At 31.2% G+C, this 23054-nt stretch overlaps 1 protein-coding gene across 1 annotated transcript in view; it reads left to right on the top strand.

The window, feature by feature from the left end:
• Nucleotides 1-4752: 4752 nt before the first annotated feature.
• Nucleotides 4753-23054, top strand: part of LOC127715467 (protein dachsous-like) — a 68069-nt gene continuing 49767 nt past the window's right edge. The window contains exon 1 of the mRNA XM_052221527.1: nt 4753-7047. Coding sequence (XP_052077487.1) covers nt 5284-7047 — 1764 coding nt within the window. The 5' untranslated portion in view covers nt 4753-5283. The remainder of the gene's footprint in view (nt 7048-23054) is intronic.

Here is a 23054-nt window from a genome sequence, read left to right as displayed (position 1 = left end):
GTGAAATCGTTCCGAATTTGAAAAAAAAACAACTAAATCGTCTTTTGTCGCTGTTTTTAAAAGAAAAAACTTATTTAAATATGGCGGGACTTGACAATTCTAGCTTTATTCTTCGAAAACTTTTTTTCCAGGGCTACTTTTTGTTTAACACAACCGTTTACTAATAACCTATTATGTACTTCCCGCCTTTATCAGGAGCACCGACGATGGTGCAGTAATGCTACCCACTTCATTTAAGTCACAAAATCACACCTCCACATCGTCCGTGTCTGAAATATTTTGGAAATTTTAAAATTCACAATTGCTAAAAACACTAAAATTATATTTACAGAATTTATGTACATGGCACCTCTTTATACTAACTTCTTTCATACAGCATAACAATAAGCCATACAAGTTGTCTTATATATTATCAACCGATTCATCACAGCATTCAAATAATTCATTAAGTAAGTAAGGTAATTTTATTTTTAGTCCGCACATATGTGCAAATAACAATATAAAAACCACAACATGAGCTTAAGAAAGCCGCAGTCTTACAACCGACTGTAACAAATTTACAAAACATCACAATCCGCAAAGTTTCATCAAAGAAAAGTATACATAAGCATAAAGATATTATCGTACTTACTTATCTCAAATAAGATTTAATTGCACACAAAAACATCAAATGAATAAGCAAATATAAGCATCAGATTGAAATAAAACAAAATGTGGATCAAAAGCTGTTTAAATTAGCACATACTATAGTATAAGTACATAAATAATAATTATAAAAAACAAAGCAATGAGGTAATAGCAAGTTTTATAATTTACAACATAAGCAGGATGAACTATTATAAACATACAGCAATACATGTAGCCAATACGTATGTATCGTAAAGCAGATAGCCGGCCGGGCAAAATCCATGGGACAGCAGAGTTTTGTGTCTGGTATCAGGCACTGCAGAAACGATTTTGTTCACAACAACAGGTATAGATATGTAATTTTTAATCTGGTCAAATGAGGTCACATTTCTGGCCTCTTTTGGCATTGAATTCCCACTGAGACTACTATAACAGTTGTTAATCAAAATAATGCTAGCAAAGGTACTCTTCTTTGTTGCAGTCTGATAAAATCATAGTCCTACACACTCAATGTCAAATCTTCTTGCCTCATCGAGGAATGTTGAGCAAGGAATTTAATTTAAACCTACAGGCCTTGTGTCGAGCCATCAACTATAATTTGAAAGTGCATACCGTAAGACCAGCACATTTCTTGTTATACTTTCACATCAACACTGTTACCCTAACTTGATCTTTACACTTTATATGAAATATTCTTTTTTTTTCGGGTTTGGACATCCGAGTAAAGAAAGCTTTATAAGTCTATAGAAATGAAAGTTCCTCTATGCCACAGATAATTTTGCCTTAAATAATCGTTTTTATTAATTTCAATAATGACGTCTTACGATTTTGATGATTTTTTTTAAAATAGATAATAATATATTGAAAAAGAGCAGGGATTGAAAATATAAATCGTTTTACACGTCCTAAAAAAAATACAATGCAACAGGACTCCGGCTTAGAAGTCCGTCGTCATTCAGGGTTTGTTTCTCTGTAGGGTTTTTTTGCAGTTAAATTTGTCCCAACAGTTTAACTCTTTACAAGAAAAAAAAGAATGCTAGAAAAGTTAGATTGCATACAATGTATCCTTACACGAGAATGTCTTCAAGTCAATACATTTAAAATAAGAAGCTCATACGAGACTGAGTCGCTCGCCCGTCAAAATTTTGCTGTTTACAGTTACTGTCTATTTTACAGTTTTTTAAATAATAAACAAAAATTGGAAATAAGGAACAAATCATGTATTGCTGTTCATAGTTTCCAGCTATCTGTTATGGTTTTCGCAATAACAGACAAAGAACATTTCACTCTTAAAAGGGATCAATTGACAATGTCGTCCATATAAAAATCAGGAGATGTGGTATGATTGCCAATGAGACAACTATCCACCAAAGTTAAAATGAAGTGGATGTAAGCAATTATAGGCAACCGTAGGCCTTCAACAATGAGAAAACCCCATACCGTATAGTCGGCTATAAAAGGCCCCGACATGAAAAATATAAAACAATTCAACTGAGAAAACTGACGGCCTAATTTATAACAAAACAATTTACGAAAAAAATTATGACAGACATGAACCAACGATAACCACTGAATAACAGGCTCCTGGCTTGGGACAGGCACATACAGAATGAGGCAGGGTTAAACATGTTTGTGAGCACTCAACTCTCCCCTAAATTGGGACAATGGTGCAACAGCACAACATCTGAACAAACTGTAAAAATCAGTTGAAACTCATTAGATCGATACAAACAAAAACACCAAACAAAAACACAGACAGGACGTGGCAGGGTATATATCTACCCCTCATCTCTAACAACAACAAACAACACTTAGTACAGATCTGAGAGTACTCGCAGTTACTGGCAGCTAGTCAGTCACAGCCAATAACAACTAATTGAAAAAAATCATGTGTTTAAGACTAAAATATCAATCAGTTCACATCCAACATCCAATGGATTTAGTGTATGTTGACATATTTCTAGATTTTATATTGCTGAACATTTTTTGCTTTTTGCAACTTTTGTTAATTTATTTAAGTTTCTGGAGAAAAAAAACACAAAAAAAATAAACAAATAGTCTATTAGTGCCTATAGATCCTATAAGTGATGAATTGACGATCTCGGCCGTGTTGACTTACTTGTTTGTCTTATTGTTCTGGTCATTCTTACCATTACAGTGTCTCTCTGTTTATAATAAGTTTCATGATAATGACCAAACACTGGGAAATTTGCTCAAATTAAATTTCAGGGGCAATAACCACAACATGGTTTGTCAGGTTTTTCTGACAATTCCAAAGGAGATAGACTTCGACATGATGATTATTTTTACTTTGACTGTTTACTCTAACTGCCTTTGTGTTTGGAGATATAAGCCAAAAAACTAAAAATTTCCTTAAAAAATGTCAATTCAGAGGCAATGACTCCAAATGCGTAGACCTATTTTTCTGAAAATTTTATAGGAAAGAGAATTTGTCCCGATAATCATTTATTCTTTATCAGTTTAGCTCTAACTGCTTTAGATTTTGAGATATTAACCAAAAACTACAGTTTAATCACAATTTTCTAATCAGTGTAGCAACAAATACAATTACAATTTTAAACAAGATTCCCTAAGAAACATTCAGGTAAAGTGTGGTACCATTTAACCCAGTAGTTTCAGAGGAGGAATTGGTTTAAAATTAAGTTTACAAAGATGAACGAACAGGCGGACGACCGGGATGATGACGGCACCATGTGATGGCGAAAGCTCACATGGCGTTTTAGGCAAGAAAGGAGATGTGGTATGATAGCCATTCAGACAAATATCCACCAGAGAACAAAAATAACGTGGATGAAAGCAAATATAGTTCATCGTAAGGTCTTTAGCAATGCCCTGAGCAAAACCCATACCGTACAGTAAGCTTTAAGAGGCCCGGACACGGCGAAATGTGAAATATTTTAAACAGAAAACAAACAGCCTGATTTATGCTCAACTACTACAAGAAAAAAATATGACAGGAAGCAACCAACGACAACCACTAAATTACATGTTGATACATAGAAAAGAAATTAGAGGAAACAAATTCAGGAAAGACTATAACCTGAGACTTGTCTTCTCATGATTATACAGTTATAGAAGTCTCAGCTGTCTTAGGTTTGTGGTTAAAGTTATTTAGGCATCACTGACTAACCGTTTGTCAAACCTTCATGAAAATTTATGAATCTTGGATAGAAGTTTGTTCATGATCAACATATATCGTATCATGAAAACGTTTTACGGAGTTATAACATTTACAAACGGTCTCGAATTATTTTTTTGGGACATCAATTCATTATCCTTGTTTAATCTTCATTATTCGTGGAATGTTTCGAAATTTGGACATATCATCAGTGGCGGATCCAGAACTTTTCATAAGGGGGGGGCCCGCTGACTGACCTAAGGGGGGCCGCTCCATTCATGCTTCAGTGATTCCCTATATAATCAACCAAATTTTTGCCACGAAAGGAGGGGCCCGGGCCCCCCAGGCCCCCCCCCCCCCCCCCCCTGGATCCGCCTATGATATGCTTCTTTATGATCAAGAAATAGCAACAAAAAAAAAGTATCATTTGTTTATGGTATTTAACAACGTTGCCTGTTAATTCTACTGATAAATGGACAACAGCATCCCGTAGCCGAAAATCCTTTACGATTTTTCATAAAAGATATCATAACTTCCTTTCCTTATCTTTTTTTTTTTAATTTCGTTTTGTTTTCTAATGCATGCCTTTTCTTATTTTCCCAATCATTTTAAGGATCTTTTATTAGAAAAAGGTTTTATTTAAAATTGTTAAAGAATAACATAGAATTAATTATTTGATATTATAAATATGATCTGATTCAAATCTATTTTGTTAAATTTTATTTTTAGTTTTTTTTATTGTACGTGTTGCTGTTTTTTGGGTTTTTTTTTTCCCCCACTAATAACCATATATTCGTTATATTCATAAATATTTGAATTAGTATGATTGTTTTTTTATTTCAGGTTGACTTAATTGAATAACCGTATTTCAGCTAGGTAATAAATTGGATTACTGTCTCCCTGTTGATCCATCGATTGGCTGTCAAATTTATTACTTTACACAGTTGTATGGACTCAATAGCCGTATTTCTACCGAAGCGGTAAATCTCAAACGATACGAAACCGAGGCTTGATTGGACTCTTAAACATAGAAACTGCAGTACAGGTAGTAAGTGTGTATTTTGCATGATATTCTACAAATTAATCATGTGTACGGACTAAAACATAGATATAAGATGGACTTGGACGAAGACTTAAATTGTGTTTTATCTATTTGATACGATATGATATGAATTTCACCAAACGTCAACTGAAAACGCAGGTGTGATATTTTTCACAGGTAAATTATAGAAGTGACAATGTTGTATACCGTTGTAATTGAATAATGGGGTCTCGTGTGACGGACTTGTTTTACACCCAAGCAACAAATATCTGAAAGCATGTTGTGAAAAATACTAAACTGTGAAACTATTGTATCTTCATTGATAGAATTTCTCAAATGGAGAATTTGAAAATAACTACAAATATTGGAATACAAGTCATGTAAGAAAAAATCTTTTTTATTTTTTAATACTGATATGGAATAAATTCTAACAAAATTTATTTTACGATATTATAGCAAAATATTCAAAATCAAAATGGTGAGGTTCAAGATTTGTGCAGTGGCACACAAAATATCAAATAATCTGTTATTAACATTTTTAGCAAGTTTTATTTTGTTAAATCATTTCTGTTGTGGTGAATCAAGCCAGTATTTAAGTGTGCGAGAGGAACAACCACCGAATGTTTATGTTGGTAAAATTGGAGATGGAATGGCAAATGCTGTGCCTCCTTTTGAAACTTTTTCCGTTGAAGAAACAAAAGATTTTAATATAGACAAAACTACTGGTGAAATTCGAACTAGTAAATCGTTAGATCGTGAAACACAAGCGAATTATGCACTTGTGTTTTTAAGTGGATCAGGTGAAATAATCCAGGTTTATATAAATGTCACAGATATGAATGATCATGCACCATATTTTCCAAATGGCAGCAAATCCTTGAGTCTTTCAGAAACTACTCCACGTGGAACTAAAGTCATTGTTGGAAGTGTTGTTGATCATGATATAGGACAAAATGGAATTCAGGATGCTGTAATAATAAGTGGAAATGAAGAAGATCATTTTATATTACGGACAAAGAGGTCAGGTAATAGCTGGCTAAATTTAGAACTAGAAACTAAAGGTGTTCTTGATTACGAGTCAAAGCCTGTTTACAACTTAGTCATTCGTGTAACTGATGGAGGGGACCCTCCAAAATCAGGGGATGTCCGAGTTAATGTTACCATAATTGATGCAAATGACAACCCACCACAGTTCATCCACACAAAATATTCTATTCGTGTTAACGAAAGTATAGCAGTTAGTACAAGTATTGCAAGAGTAGAGGCAACAGACCAAGACTCTGCGGAAAATGCAAGAATCACTTATACATTAGATCATCGTCTTAATCCTGAGGAACATTTCTCTGTAGAGCCAGTAACTGGTATTGTACGTGTTAATAAACCTTTAGATTATGAAACCACACAAAAATATGAATTGTCTGTGTTAGCTACAGACAATGGTTCCCAACCTCTCTCATCCTCAGCAAGGATAGAGGTTATTGTTGAAAATATCAATGAAAAACCTGCTACAATCAATCTTGTATTTTTAACTACCTCAAACCAATCAGCAAAAATAGCAGAAAATGCTACTTATGGTACTCTGGTTGTTAGAATATCAGTAAGCGACCCTGACCATCCAAATGAATATTTTTCAAACATCAATGTTTCATTGCAAGGGGACCTTGGACATTTTGGATTAAAAACAGATGACAAAGTCATTTACTACATTTATGTTAAACATTATTTAGATAGAGAAACTGTTTCCAAATATGATTTAAATGTAATAGCAGTTGATTCAGGGAACCAGCCTCTACATGCCTCATCTTCCTTTACTCTCTGGGTAGAAGATGTGAATGACAATGGACCAATCTTTACAAAACCTGAGTACCAAGCAGAGATTTCTGAACAATCAGCTGTCGGCACACCTGTCACTAAAGTCAGTGCCCATGATAACGATGAAGGTCTAAATGCAAAAGTAACATATAAAATTTTAGACACACCAGATAGTAACTCTGACTGGTTTAAAATAGATAGTAACACTGGATTTATTTCTACGCGTGTGGATAAAACCGATTGTGAATTAAATGCATTACCAAGGATTGCTGTTGTTGCAACAGATTCTGGTGTCCCTCAATTTTCTTCAACAGCAGTTGTACTGGTGACGATCAAAGATGTGAACGATATGGAACCAGAATTTCACCAGTCTTTTTACAAGACATCAGTCAAAGAAAATGCTGCACAAGGATTCTGCTTCCTACAGGTAAGTGTCAATGTTGAACAAATGTAGTGGTAAAGTTATTTTCTCTTTTGCAGAAATATTTCAGACACTGGCATTGACACCCCCCTTTTTTCAGATTTCATAAATACATGTATCTACGAAAATAATAGGCTGGAATCAGCCCCTTTGTACAATTTTCTGGATCTGCTGCTGACTGATATAGAGAGTAACACAGTCTGTCATGGAGTTTAAAAATGTAACTTTTGAAAAACATACATACAATGTACATGTATGTAATAATATTCTCATGGGTATCACAGGAACAATGTTTGGCAAGATGAAGAAGAAGGCATTTTGTTTAAGAGTTTCCAGTAAAATATATTGGCTTTCCAATATTAATGCTAACTGCATGCCAGTCATTCATTATGTAGGAGGTTTTCTTCTGAGTCGGTGCTTGAGTGATGTTTCATGAAGATAAGAGATTAAGCTGATGGACTTTTTAAATTAAGCTGAAGTCATAAAATTTTAATTTAAATTGATGTTTTTAAGCACATCAGGGGGACAAGACTGTTCTTGTTGACAGTCATATTGAAAATATATATATATACCAAGTATCGGTATATAGTCGTAAATGTTCTAGAAAAAATAAAAAAAGGAAAGCACAAATGTAAGGCTATAGGTGTACAGTTTACAAATGTACGTGTATCTTAAAATTTACGTGGTAAAAATCATAAAAAATATACATGGTGGTGTGATGTTTCCTCTATGTTGGCCATAATTTCACTTTATTATTAAAAGATGATGAATTGTTGTTCTCAGCTTTTTCACAAGTTTTGACCAGTGATAAATGGTCCATCTTTGTTATATAGTCATTTTCATGAATCATCTCAACTCTACACAGGTGGTGCAAATTTACATTTGTACCTGAACTAGCACAGGTGTGGAAAATGGAGAAAAATATCAAAAAGCCATGATACAAAATCATTGGACATAATTTATTAACTGATTTCTGTCAAGATTAAACTATAAATAATATATAAGAACTTTATAAAATGTACATATATATTATATATCTTTATTCATTAATTTAGACATTAGACATATTTCATGAAATGTGTGTATTACAGTAAACAATATACAAAAAAAATGAGTCTGCTTTAGTAAGTCTCTCTCAGCCAGCCATCTACATTTTGTACTATGTTAACAGTAAAATAATCCTCATTCTGTCTTCATTTGAAAGGCAACTGTGTCAGAATTGTCAATCTTGTTTCAATTTTATTGTTGACACTGATGACAAAGGGAGGACATTTATGAATAAAAAATTATAACTGAGGATTGTAAAATACAACTTTTAAGCCATGGCTGTAAAGTACTTTTCCATTCATGTCTGTTATGAAAAATATATATATTCAAGGTTGTGTACATTCAAATCTATTTCTTTTTTTTTTATTTTGCTGTTTGGTTAATTGTTCACGATTATATGAGGAAAAAATTTAAGCAGAAATGAAAACGATTAATAAACAAATAACTTGATGGTCATCGGGTGCTTTTAAAGATATGTCTGCTCGTAGGGGTTCACTTGTAAAGTAAAAGAGCAGATACACTTTGTTCGTGATCACGCAAAATGAAATTTGATCTTCGATGACATCTTTTGTAAAGGTAATTTTGTGTTGGAAAGAAATGTAATTTACGTATAGATTGTTGTGGTCTGTTTGGACTTTTCTTTTGTTGATTCTGATTAAGATCTCAATTATATGTTTAGTAATAAAAAGAATGTTTGTAAACTGAACAGCATGATTAGAAAGTCAAATTTTGAAATCGTTACCATAAATACAAATATGATTTTGAATTACATTTAGAAAAAAATTGAAAATTATGACCAGGATGAGTGATGACAATTTGTTTTTAAATTAATAACTAAATTGATGTAAAAAATTATTCCAGTATTGCTTGATGATTCACAACGTGACCTTTCCCATATTTTAAGCGACAGTTCAGTAGAATTGCATTATTTTACTCAGAATAAATTTGAATAGAATTTAATAAACCCCCAAAAATGACTATAACTTGTTTTTACACATATTGAGATTGAAGTTATTTCCATATTTTTTATTACAAAAGCAACCAGCACAGTTGCTCCATGCTGTGGCACTGGCATGAATTACAAAAGATTGTTCTGAAATTTATTCTGGTTCCCTTATGTATTTTGGATTTTACTGAATATGTATATGTTAGTTAAATAATTGTCAAAAAGGGCATTTAGATTATCAGAATATTGGATGTGAGCAAAAATGTTATCGAACAAAAGCTAATGAGAAACTTGTAGTAAACTTACAACTAGAATGGAAAAAAATGGGTTAGCATGCTGAGAATTTGAAAATGAAGGACTTTCATAAATTCCTCTTGTTTCCTGCTTGTTATCTGCGAGGAATACAAATACATGTATGTACTTGAAAAGAAAATGCCTAAGTAGCAAATGGCAAATGTATACAGTAAATGTAGAAGATAGAATCAACATAAGAAACTAGGATTTTCTCACATTCCAATACATACATTGTGTTGTAGTAGAGTGATAGTAACTAACATGGAATAAATGACAGTACTTCTTGGCATCATTATATAACATGCATTCAGGAGATGTCAAAAAACATTATGACAGAAATAAGTTGTGACAGGAAATCACATCTACCATTCAATCTATTATTAAATATTTTTTTCATGTAAAATTAATTATTGTTTTATTTTAGAACATTTTTTGGCGACATTCGAATAGGTCAATTTGATAAATTATGATTTTTATTTGTTTTTATTACTTTAATTAAAAAATATATTTGTACTCATATCTTGCACATTTCGCATCCTGTCATGGTTCGAATGGTTTTTATTAAATTTTGATGAAATTGAAGATTTTTTAAGTACTATCCAATCAAAGAATGCAGTATTATTTTCTTTAGTTAACTTTGTTCTTTATCGTCTAATAGTGGTTCTATTGATGTAATGGTGTTTGAAGTCTAGAGTTGTTGGAAATGACCATGAAAACACTGATAATAGTATAGATTGTTGGACGGTCACGTCAGGGCATACTAGTAAGATGAACTGATAAAACACTCAGTGACCAAAGCAAAGTTTGGATGTGTATTTCAATTTTGTTTGATATAGGTGGTATTTGGCGAGGTTTTGTTTGAACTGAGATGAGACAAAATCGTGTTTATTTTCCAGTGACATAATGGACAGAGTTTAGAAAATTTGTACAGATAATTAATGTTATACAAACAGATTTCACTAAATTGATTGTTTGGTAAACTTAAAATGAATGTTGTTTAGAAGAATGAATCTGATCCACATGTTCTCTTTGGCTATACATGTACAAATACAACTGGTTTTACAGTAAAAAAAAGTTTGAGGATATAAAAACCAGTAGAATCAGTTTGTTTTTTCTTTTCTTTTTTTTTAAATTATTTTGAAATAAATACATGTATATCAGTGTCTATGACTATTATAAATGCATAGCTTGAAAATTCATTGAAAATATGTCCTATATATTTGAATATAACCATTGGAAGTAGTGTGGACCTAAAGCAGCAACAATCAATCAAAAATAGTGTAAGAATTTTTAGGAAAAGGATTTAGAATGGTGACAGAATATTTTAGGAAAATGTAGGACAGAACTTCTATTTAGAGAGATAGTTTGTGAGTGGTAGTACAACTTCTTTTCATAAAAAAATATTCAAATTATTCTTCACAAAGGTTTAAAAATTCAAACTCAGAAAATTTGAATTTTAACAAGAGTGATCAATTAAGTTTTGTCACTGATTTTGTGTGAAGTGGTCTACACTATTTACTGTCACACACGGTAATAACCATAGAAAAGCCTTGATATTTCTTTGTATATATTCTAAATCATTATACAGATCTTTTTAAATAGAAAACTACTTTAAACCCGTGTGACCATTCTTTTCCTTTACATTTGGTCTTTGTTTACTCAGAAACAAAGAATTTGGCTCGGTTTGTATTTAACTTGGGATTAAAACCTTAAGGTTTTTTAAATCTAAAGTGTACTTATAGGGTTCTCTGTTTCTATGGCTTTAGCTGGTATTATATCATCTTATTAAATAATCGAACACTGGCATGTTGTCTTTTCGACTTTAGAGCCAACCCTGATAATTTGAAATAAGGATATACATGTATGTGTGACTGTTTACAAAAGATTTAGATTCTTTAAAATCTCATTTGGCCATTTTATTTTTGTAATCAGTGTATGTGTCAAATTGTGTAACAAAATTAACTATCAAACAGAATTAAATTTGACCAATAATGATAGTAATAATCCCTGTTGTATAAAATACTAAGGGGGGATTACTCAGATATTGGTCAAATACAAACAAACAAACAATAGATAATTGCCAGTAATTCTAAAACAAACAAAAAATGTTGTTTTATAACATTCCACAATAATGCAGGTTTTATCCTATAAATGTTTTAAATCCCTGATAAAATGGGAAAATAGTTGAGGTTCTCACAAATGTTTATCTATATAATCATGAAACACTAGCAGCTAAATGTCCTATGTGACTTGGGATTAGACAAAAGATGAAAAGAAATGACATGCTTTTTAACTCTTTATCTACTAAATCTGCAACAAATACAAATTCACTCAAAAATGTCATTAGTATAGGAATTAGTAATGTAATTACTGATGGCAGATATCAATAATTAAGCCATGGTGTACTGATAACAATAATAGGAATCAAATTGAGTTTTTTTTTCAAAATTGTTTTAATGTTTTTGGGAAAATTGCACTGAGAAAATGGTGAATACATTCATTGTTTCAAAATAAAATTTAGGATTGTGATTAAAAAAGTAGCAATTTTGAAATAATTGAAATTGCCAACATTTAATACTGTAGTATAACCCCCTCTTGATGATTTTGAAGCTCAATAACTGCATTTTTGTTTGGTCCATTTCTGAAATAAAAATATTTTTGAATAGCATTGTATAAAAATACCGCTTGGTACATGCATTATGATTATGAATTGTATAAAAAATTTGTATCATTGAAAAGGTATGTAAAACATTGAATATTTTTATTATTTTACTTGAAATGGATGGATTAGGATGAGAAAACACAGAAGTAGGAGAGGAAATGAATGTTTTAAAAGATACATATCAAATGTTTTTTTTTTGTTTTGAAGGTAAAAGGTATAACTTGAAGCAATGCATTAACATTTTTCATCAGTCCCGTCCACTGAAAGGATCATTAATTTTATATGACGAAAGTTTTATTTAAAATATTTGGACTAATGCAGAGGTGTACATTAAAATAATTGTTCTGCATGACTTGAATTTACGAACTGTAAAATTAGTGAAAATTGAAGAAAACAATTATCAGAGTTTTAAAGTAATATAGGTTTCTTATTCATGTTCATTTCCTGAACAAGGGAAATAACTCTTTAAAATTGTATTTCTATTTCTATTCTTATTAACATGAGCTATATATATTCTTCCTTTTCTGACATTTCTAAAAGTAATATTTCATGGAAACTGGGTGCAAAATGCACATAGCGGAAGTTATCTTTTGTAAAGAAAGAATTTCTCAAAGATACTTCAAATGATCTGTAGCCTTTATTTAATATGAATGGATAAGAAAACATGTTACAGAAAATTAAATCAGTCACATGAAACATTGCAGAAATCGTCTCCTCGATGCATTGCAGAATAATCTCTACCTTTATACCACAAAGAATTCCTTATGTCAACATTATGTTAATATCAAAAGTGGTGATATTCAGTTGGATAAGAAGAAAGAAATTGAGCAAGATGTCCAATTTTAAGCCTCGTTGAATCCCATTAATTGATTCGCACACAAGATGAAAATTTTCATTAAAAATTTGATTAATAGGTTTAAATGTAAAATGGAGATTCTTTTGATGTAATGTGTTGTCCCTGTGGTAACCACTTCAGGGGGAGATAACACACTTGTCATCGACTGCTGTTTTTCAACACAAAAAAGTCAGATTATTTGACCAATAGTTGACCAGACATAATTTCATAATGACAGTTGTCAGGACATTAAATTTAAACCATTTGAAGTTTCTTACAATTGAGGTACCAATAAAATTCAGTTGCTGAATAACCTCCTACAGTTTTCCGATGTACAGCATTGTGGAAAATTTGGGTATTTTGCATTGGGTAATTGTGGCATGAAGGATAGCTCATTCACTAACATGTATTTATGGCATAAGTAGAGTTCATGCGGTTAATTGTCATCACACGGCAGGCAGTTGGAGCAAATTGGCATGCATGCTCACAACCCAATGAATAAATTGTCATAAAAATCAAAGAAATCTTATAAAGCTTAAAATTCCAATAGTAAAATGTTTCACAATAAAATGCATGGAAATAAAGTGGGTTTTCAGAATATTATTTCTGTTTGATGGTTAAGATACTATAGTAATGAATTGCTTGAACTTGTGAACTTAATTAGTCAAATTTTATGGTCTAAGCTTATTATGAACATTAAGATCTTTAGTAGTAGAAAATAGGAAGAGCTAGTTTGTAAAAAATCAATAGAATTTTTATGATAGCAGAATAGTTTTATGGGAAACAGGACCATAAAATTGAATGCCTTGAAAAAAGCAGACAGACATAGACTTAAGACATCTGCGGCTGGGTATAATTACTAACAAGACAACTATCCGCTAGACACCAAATGATGTGGATATTAGTAACAATATGTCACAGTATGCTTCAGTAATGAGCAAAACCCATACCGTTTCTTAGGCTATAAAAGGCCCTGAAATGATAAGATGTAAAACAATTCAAATTAGTCAATTAGAAGACCAAACAGCCTGAATTTTCCTAAACAATAAACGAAAAATAGATTTGACAGACAGCAACCAACAACGTGTTTAAGGTTTACAAGTTTTTTTTTGTTTCTTCATTTATTTATTTTAAGTATTTGATCAAACTAAAAATGTGACCCTTTGATCCATGTTCTTCATATGTTGTTTTCCTCTAGAAACAAGGAATTATTTGAATCTGGAATAATTTTGAATTCTGGAAAATTGATAACAAATTTATGATAAAAACTAACCAAACTAAAGAGGGTTAGCCATGGTTAATTTGACTAGTATGAACTAACTAACCCCCTTTAACCCATGCATGGCTAACTCTCCAAATTTGGGTTAGTTTTCATCACATATTTCTGATCAATTTTCCAGAATTCAAATAATTTCTTGTTTAGATGTCTTTGTTGTGTTGTTGGGTTACTGTCTCATTATTGTATACACATCTCCTTCTATTCATACTGTATTTATTTCTTTTGTTCATGTATTTAAGTTCTGACATAGCGCTGAAATGTCAACCTTCTAATTAATTATATCTATACAGAAAAGCTTTTGTTTTGTTTTTTCTGACATGATATACTGCAATTCATTTCTCATTTACACCTAATGCGTTTAATATAAATTCTTGCAAGTTAAAAGTAATTTACACTTGTTAGAGGAGCTATGGCAAAAATGTATGAAGAATTCAAAACAATGCAGTTGCAGAGTCTGGAAAGCAAAATCATCAAAGCATCCAAGATGTCTGCTAAACAGATGCTTAAAGCATGTTTATTCAATCATATCATTAGCGAGTTATGGCAAATATGTTTTCTCAAACAACAGGCAAATGATAAATATAAATAATTATAATATTTATTTTCATTTGACTGCTGGTTATAAAGCTAAACTATATACTCTATAATTGGTTCCATTCTGTTTTAAACCATAAAACTGTCGGAATGTTACTGCAATAATTGTCTTGTGAATAGATGTCGGTTTTTTCTGTGAATCTCTTGGCTTCTTGTTATTTCATTGCTATGTTTATTGTCCTTGTGCTCTATCCTGCCAAAACATACATAAAGGTACATATTTTCTGCTAGTTTTAATGAGCTCTCTCTTGTTTTATGGAAAAGGACACCTTAAGTTATTTGTTGTCATAACTTACATTAAAGATATAAGAAATTGTTATACCTAAGCATTCAGGCCTTTCCATATCGACACTCCCGAAACCCCTCCCCCTCTTTAAAAAAATTTGATCTGATGACAACACATTGCCATCAGCTTACTAGACATTGCTCTTCAACTTCATACTTTATTTTGCCTTTTAACTTTTTTGATTTGAGCATCACTGATGAATTTTTTTCTAAAGTTTGCAATCATGATGTTACTCAAGAACTGAGTTTTATGTAATGTAGTATATCTTGGTATTTAATGGTCACGTTCAATAATAATAACGATGCCTTAAGGATGCATAGAAATGTGTCGTGCCTACATACTTCTGCCTCTGAACAGATGAAACAGATACATGCATGTAATGGACAATTGTTAATTGAAAGTAAAAAGAATAATAAAATTCCTAAACTATGTTTTCAAGTTACTTGTACGAGGAACAAATATGTATAAGGCCATATTGTTTATGATGTTACTGCATTAAATATACATTACATGCACAATTTCCGGTGAGTTAATAGTCCCTAGTTGAGATGGGTGCAACTCTGAAAATTAAATCAAGTGTTAAACTATGACTGCACATAATTAATTACCAGACTTCTTTTTTTAATAAGTAATTTATTATATTTTCAATGTATATGCACTAGGTAAAACTCTGAATGAGTTCTGCCATGTTCATTGCATGTCTCGGGTCAGACAGTATATTTCAGTAGCTTCCTCTGTAAAAGCAATTTTTAGTCTAAATTATATTTTGAACTCATTCAAAATATTTTAACTGAAAGCAGTGTATTATTTCTGGCACATATTATAGGCTAAAACTGTGTGTGTGAAGGATACAAATTAGTATAATCAATTTGGCAATCTTGTAGGATCCACATTAAAAAGAAGAGTTAGTTTAGACAACAGGACCCAAAAAAAATATTTTGTGTTGTGTTAAAATCTTTGAAAAATTATATTACTGTTGGTTTTTGTTATGCAATTTCTCATGTTGTTGGAAGTGAATAGTGCTAGCTGAGACGTACTACATAAACATGTGTGTCATTTGGAATGGATCTGGACTATTTGATTACATTTTAGCTTGTTTGAATGATACAAAATATTTAGTGCACAGTTAGCACATGAAGGTTACAAGTTTATTAAAAAGACATTATATATAGTATTGCCCATAAACATTTTTCATCTAAATGTGGCATTGAAAGACTCGAGATAAATTTTCTTTATTGAATATGACCAATCATTGCTGTGAAATAAACATTTGTGTTTGGTTATGGAAATTTTTGTTATTGCTGTGGCCAAATCTAGACAAGGGGAGATTTTATGACTTTAAAAGCTCTAGGTATATAGCATTTTATGACCAACTTTAAATGAATCCTAGGTATGGACAATAACTTCCACATAAAATATTGTCCATAAATATTTTGTGTATTGCCTCATTGACCACTACTTATATTGGTATATTTAAACTTGAGTGTTTTATTTTGTTGTGAAGTATTTATGTGACCTCTAGGCTCTCAAACCAGCTGTCATAAAAATAGAAGCAAGACTTTTGTCAAATCTTTGTTTCACATATATTATCTTACTGAAAGTTTCATTTTTTTTTTATTTTTTTTTCTTGAAATATGCAATATAAGAATTAATTTTTACTGTCTGGAATAAGTCACAGTTTTCACTGTAATGAAATAAATTTCTAAATTATAAGTGCATTAATTCTAGTCGCTGAAATGCCTGATTAAAGGAAATTAGAAGGCAAATTGTTTGGTTTAAATCTCATTCTAAGATATCAGTATTAATAAATTTATTGGTCCTCCTAGTAAATTTATCATATTTCAATTTTTAGAAGTGTATATTTGATTCATCGGCTACATGTAAAACTACCATGCCGCCCTTTATCAACATGTAAATCATGCAAAAACAATTAGTTAAAATGACTGAAAACAGTTAAAGTACATGACAAAATACAGTTGTAAGCAAAGGCGTCTCTTTGATCATGAGCGCAATAGTTATCTAATTTACCAAAACAAAAACATTATAAACAAATAAATAAACTACTTGCCAGGTTTAAAAGAAAGAAAAAAATAAGTCTGTAAGTTAATACGTGTCTTGACATATCAAATAGAATAAAAAGAGAAACTTTTGAAGTTTTATTTTTATTTACTTGAACTTGTAAGGTCCGTTTGACAAAAGGTTATTGTGAAATTCTATCACGGTGATAGCTATCAGCTACTACACAAATTTACTATGAAAACAAACCAGTTGTGAGGCCTATAGACATTATTGTACGTTTATTTTTAGCATTGTCAGTGTAGGAGTAGATCTTTTTAGAGAGTGTATGTTAAACATGGGCTGATGAGCCATTTTATGTCATGCACATGCCCCATGTTTTAACAGGTTATGTATTTGTTGTTGTCAATGTTCCCCAAAAAAAGAAAAAGTTTAAATTTGTTGTGTGCCTCTCTCACACCTTTTCCAGCAAAATGTACCTTTGTTTTACGTCATAGATACTCAGGCTTCCTCAATCAATAAAAGCAGGCTGCCATGATATAGCCAAGTGTCCTGAAAGTGACATTAAACACCAACAATCAATCAAAGGACATGTAAAGAGCTTTAGTGTCAACTCAAAATAGAATTTCATGCAGAAGCCGTATGATTTTCCCTGGCTTGTTTTTGACAAGAGTGCTCATTCAGTCCATATTATATGATGAATGGCTTCTTAGTTAAACAGTGATCTGCTTAGAAAGGCAGGGTGACTTACTAAGGTGTAATTGCAAATCATTCAAATTTAAGGTTTAACAGAGTTCTTTGTTCATTTAGAAAAAGGTGAAAAGTTATAATTTGTTCTCAGTGGGTCTAATACATCATCCCGTCTCAGTACAGGTTATTACATTGGTCACAAACCGGAGGTACAATTTTGATGACAATCTTTCCATTCTTTTGAAAGGTAGTAATTTAACGTATTGAAAGGAAGGCAGACCGATTTAAATTTATTGTTGGTCGTGAACATAGTGTTGAATCAGTTTGGGAGTATGTTAATTGTTTGAATTTCCATTCATATAATTGTTCATTAGCATGCAAGAAGCATTTTTATCGACATACAACTGTCTTTATAAGTTATAATTGTCCCGTCAATGCTTCATTAAAAATCTGACATGGAATCCTCCCCTGGTATACAAATTCTAGTTACAGTTTGGTAACATCATTCGTTTGATATAAAAATCTACACAGTTTTTTGTATTACATAACTTTGTTTCTTTAAATAATGCCCAAATAGTTATGTTTGAATTTCAACTTATTGTTGAATAAGGTTTAACCTACAATTGTAGACATATAAAATTTCCATAGGAGCAATGTTCGAAATGAGGAAGTCTCTTCAATTAATTTGAAAACATTCAACATGTACAATTAGGAATTTTTTAATTGTATCATATATTTTGATATGTATGTAAAGTCCATTTGTTCGGATACTCAAAAAATGTAAAATTTTGCCCTTAATGAATAACGGTCACAGATTATTTGTTTAAAAATTGGTACAATAAAATCATAATTAAGGGAAGTGGAAACTGATAATTTGATAATCATTTATTAGTGGCTTAATTTCAAAATGGCAGACTGAAGTATAATATGAACAATGTTTTGGGGAAAAAATATGATAATTTTTTATTTACATTTTATTTAATGTATTATAAGATAAAGGAAATACAAATAGTCTCATTCGTTTTATTTTAGGTCAGTCATAAGTGTTTTTCAATATTTTCAGTCATTATTACAGTTTTTTTTTTCTTAGAATTAAAGTTCAATCTTAATCTCTTTTGTCATCCATGACCTTGTAGAAGTCTATTGAACTATTAAGCAGTCTCATGTAAATGTAAGAATTATAAATGTGCTATTGAATACCATTAGACTCTACATGAACATCTATAAATGTAGGTGACATTCTGTCCCTGTGTCATCATAAGAACAGCTTAAGCCTGGTTTTAACTTTTATGACTGTTTTCGGGGCACTAGAGGGATATTTCAGTGTAAGATTTAAACAATTTTGGCATTACCTTATCAGTAATTCAAACAGGAGGAAAATTTTAAATTTTACTAATAAGATGTTACGTTTGAATATAGAAATTAAAAAAGTAAAATGAATTTTTGGGAATATATGTGTATTGTCACTTGTGAACCCTTACTAAAATGGTGTATTTTACCATCCTACCTAAAGTTTATAATTTTTTCATTTAAAAAACAGCAGGAAAAGACGATTAAGTATGCATTAGTTAAGATTGGATAAAAGTTACAAGTCAGCGAGGTTTTTTACATTTGTATGGAGTAAAACGACACGGTCTATGCATTGGTTTACTTTCGCTTGGTTTGATCTCTATGAATTGATTCATTTTGCTTTTTGTCCTGCTGTGTAAATACTTCGGTTAAAACAGATTTTTTACGGAGTCTTTTGTTAGGCTAGATGCAGTTTAAATTCCTACTTTGATTTGTCTACTTTTTCAAGCGTGTTGAGGCATAAGATTTTGTACTTTGTGTATGTATTGTCATATAATCAATGAATCCATATTCTGTAAAATAAACCGTTATTGACTGCTATGAAATCATAGTCTATTGTTAGTGCAAAAGTCATAACAGATCTATGATGTTATGAATATATCTTCGGTAAGAATAATGGGCGGAAACTTCTTTATACCTGATTAAATCGTACACAGATCGGTTGAAAGTCTGCTATCTATTAGGTTCACACTGACCATCTGACTGTAACAGCTGTACTTTGTAGTGTAAAGCCACTATAGAAATGGCTTTTTCCTTACAGGATCATTTATTTGACATTATATTCTAAACATAAGCATGAACTTGTATGAGGTCAAGTAACAAAGGACATTCAGACTTTGATAACCACTGAAAGGAATAGGTTTTCCTTCTTTATTTACAGCACCTGCAGACAAGTGGTCAGTCTTTTGCTTGTCTTGCCTGCAATGACAGTCACTTTTATGGAATTTTAAGCGACTGTCATATAAGTGAGAGGTTTAGCTAGCTATAAAACCAGGTTTAATCCACCATTTTCTACATAAGGAAATGCCTGTACCAAGTCAGGAATATGACAGTTGCTTTCCATTCGTTTGATGTGTTTGAGCTTTGTTTTTGCCATTTGATAACGGGCTTATCGATTTGAATTTTCCTTGGAGTTCGGTATTTTTGTTATTTTACTTTTTCACAGAGGCAAAGAATGAGGCACGATGTCATGTCTTGGTTGTTACACAGGCTAGACCTTTCTAGTTGGTTGGTAGAGTTTAGAAAAATTTTTTTTATTGGAATATTGTTTATTTCGTAAAGGTGTAATGTAAACAAATATACTTAACATTTCCTTTGGTATTTTTTGTGTTGTTTAGTAGCTGTCTCCTTGTCCTTTACCCACTATCTCCTGAAATTCATATAAAAAATGATCAACATTTTAAAACAACAGGGAGATTAAAAACTGCACTGTTATTTCCTTCTTGATGATTATAATTTATCTTAAGAACACTTACTTAAACTGTAATTGATGAGTCTAGAATTATTAAACGTGAATTTAATCATATCTTAATATATTCAACATAAACCAGAATTTCTTTTGTCAAAAAACATTTATAAATTGTAAAATTATTCACATCTTGTTTGTTTTCTCTGAGGCATAGGTAAATATTCATAAGGATACAGGTAATGATCTTGATCTAACATCAAAGGGGATCTCACCTGAGGGAGGGGGTCGACATTGCAGGTAGAAAATTGAAATTTCAAGTACTTTTTGGAGATAAAAACTATTTATCATGTGAGAAGGTCACTGGAATATGTAGCAATATCTTAAAAGTTAAGATTTGAAGTGACGTTTTTGTTTGGGTCAAGAAGTTATCAATATGGCACTAGCTGTTAGAAGTTTGTCTTATCAAGGGTGGAGACTGAACAAAAATGACAAGTACGTTTTAGTGAAGTATATATATAATAAATTTTCAGGTGTTTTTTTTCTTCAGAAAGTTCAGTACCTTTGGATTTTGAGAATTAGACATTTTTTTCTCCCAAATCATAAATATTTACACATCTATAACTTTTGGATTTTTTTAAGTAAATCTTAAATGAACATAATTTCTACCAGATTATTTTTTAAACAGCTGAAATAATGATTGGTAATTTTAGACTTAAATAATCCTTAACTTCTGCAGTGGTGGTCTTCTGATATTTATACTAAGAACAAACAAACAATTCAGAACCATGGTGAATTCATTATTTTATTTCCCATAACAAAAAATGGATATGCTTTTAAATAAATATATTTTTTTGTACAAATCGTGTTTTTGAGTAAATGCCTGTTTTCTTTAATAGGTAACTGAACATGTAAAATCTGTTTATTTCAGTTTAAAGATATGTTACAAAATTTAATTTCTCACTTGCTCAAATTGTTAAAAGAGATAAGGTGATGCATTCAACAAACGTGTAATTTTATGAAATAACAATAATATTTTGTTAAATGTAAATTAGGTGTCCCATTTTATGGTGGTAGACTTCCTTTACAGAAAACATTTGTTGCAAATGTATGATGTATTACAAAGCAGAAAAATTCTCCTTGAGAAAGAACTTATCATTGAGGGTAGGCAAAATGAAAATTGGAAGGAAACAAAAAGAAGTGTGCAATCTTCAGCAGGGGAAGGGGGGTATGTGTAGGCAGTGGACCTTTATGTTGTTCTGGCATTTAAAGTTCAAAATGCCATTCTTTTCTTTAGAACAAATAAGGACAAACTATATTAAGAATTGAATAAGAGAAATCATGCCTTTGGCTATATGTTACATAGATGGAATCAGGAAATTGTAGATCACTTAATTATTATAGGTTTGCTCTTAAAATGCATTTCCGGTGATTAATGCATGTTTTTTACAGTCTATGCAAAATTGTGCTGTGAATTCCTTAACAAAACACATGATTATATTGGAAGCAACTTCTTAACAAACAGAATCATGCTAAAATTAGTAAAGTTATATAGAAAATCCTTGTAGAAGTGATATTTCTGTAATAAATAGAAATATTGTCCTTAAAAGAGACAATATTAATTCCATTGATGTTGACCAGAAAAAAATTCAGGTGAAAACTAAATTTGTCCAGTCTGCACTGTCAATATTTAACTTAAGATAATCACAAAAGTAAATTACCTTAGTTATTAAGTTTACTTTAGCTGGCATATGGCCAAAACAAATTCTTACTAACTGAAAAACTTTCTTCAAAAATTTTAAAAAGAATAATTGGCCTATAGCAAATATATTGATCCCAATAAGTGGAGATAGGTGTTTTGGAGTCGTAATTACACATAAACACAATTGAATAGATCACATATTAGATGGAATGTGGATAAAATTCACATTTAAATCTTGTTTTACCTTGTTTTTATGTCATGTATTTGTATGGGAACCAGTACCATTTTAGATGACAAATCTTTTATGAATCCTTGTCAGAATATGAACAATTATGTCATTAATATTGTCTTAGTCAAGTAGAGGCTCTCATTGGGGATTGGTGTTGGCCTGTGGTCAGTTTGTAATACACTTCTTTGAAGGTTTTGTTTGAATGAAGTATTTACTTATTGAAATTTGTTAATTTTTCCAGTTATTGATGTAAATTGGTCTTATTTTTGATGATATTTTTCAAGTTTTATCAATACCCATTGAAAACTATTAAAATGAAAAAAAAAGATTTTGTTCTTTAAAAGAGTCTATGAGGTGATATGACATAAGTGTCCAGCGGCAAATGTCTTTCGACATTTGTTATAGGGGGTGGAATACATTATAAATTTAATTTGTTTCTCCCTGTTACTAATTTCCGTATGAAATATTATCTGTCCAGTTTATTTTTGTGCATCACCTTGACTTTTTAATTCGATGACAAATGACTAAAGTGTTTAGTCTTGAATTTCAACACTATAGTTACATTACAATGCAAAGACTTAATAAGATGTATTTTGATGGAGTGGAAATAATATATGTATGCAATATTTTTGCAGTCTGTAATTTATACATAACACAAATGCATTCTTCTTAAGTATC

Source organism: Mytilus californianus, unplaced genomic scaffold, assembly GCF_021869535.1.
Source record: "Mytilus californianus isolate M0D057914Y unplaced genomic scaffold, xbMytCali1.0.p SCAF_9, whole genome shotgun sequence".
Taxonomy (NCBI): domain Eukaryota; kingdom Metazoa; phylum Mollusca; class Bivalvia; order Mytilida; family Mytilidae; genus Mytilus; species Mytilus californianus.
Note: the sequence above shows the minus strand (reverse complement) of the source record. Positions and strands in the feature narration are given on the sequence as shown.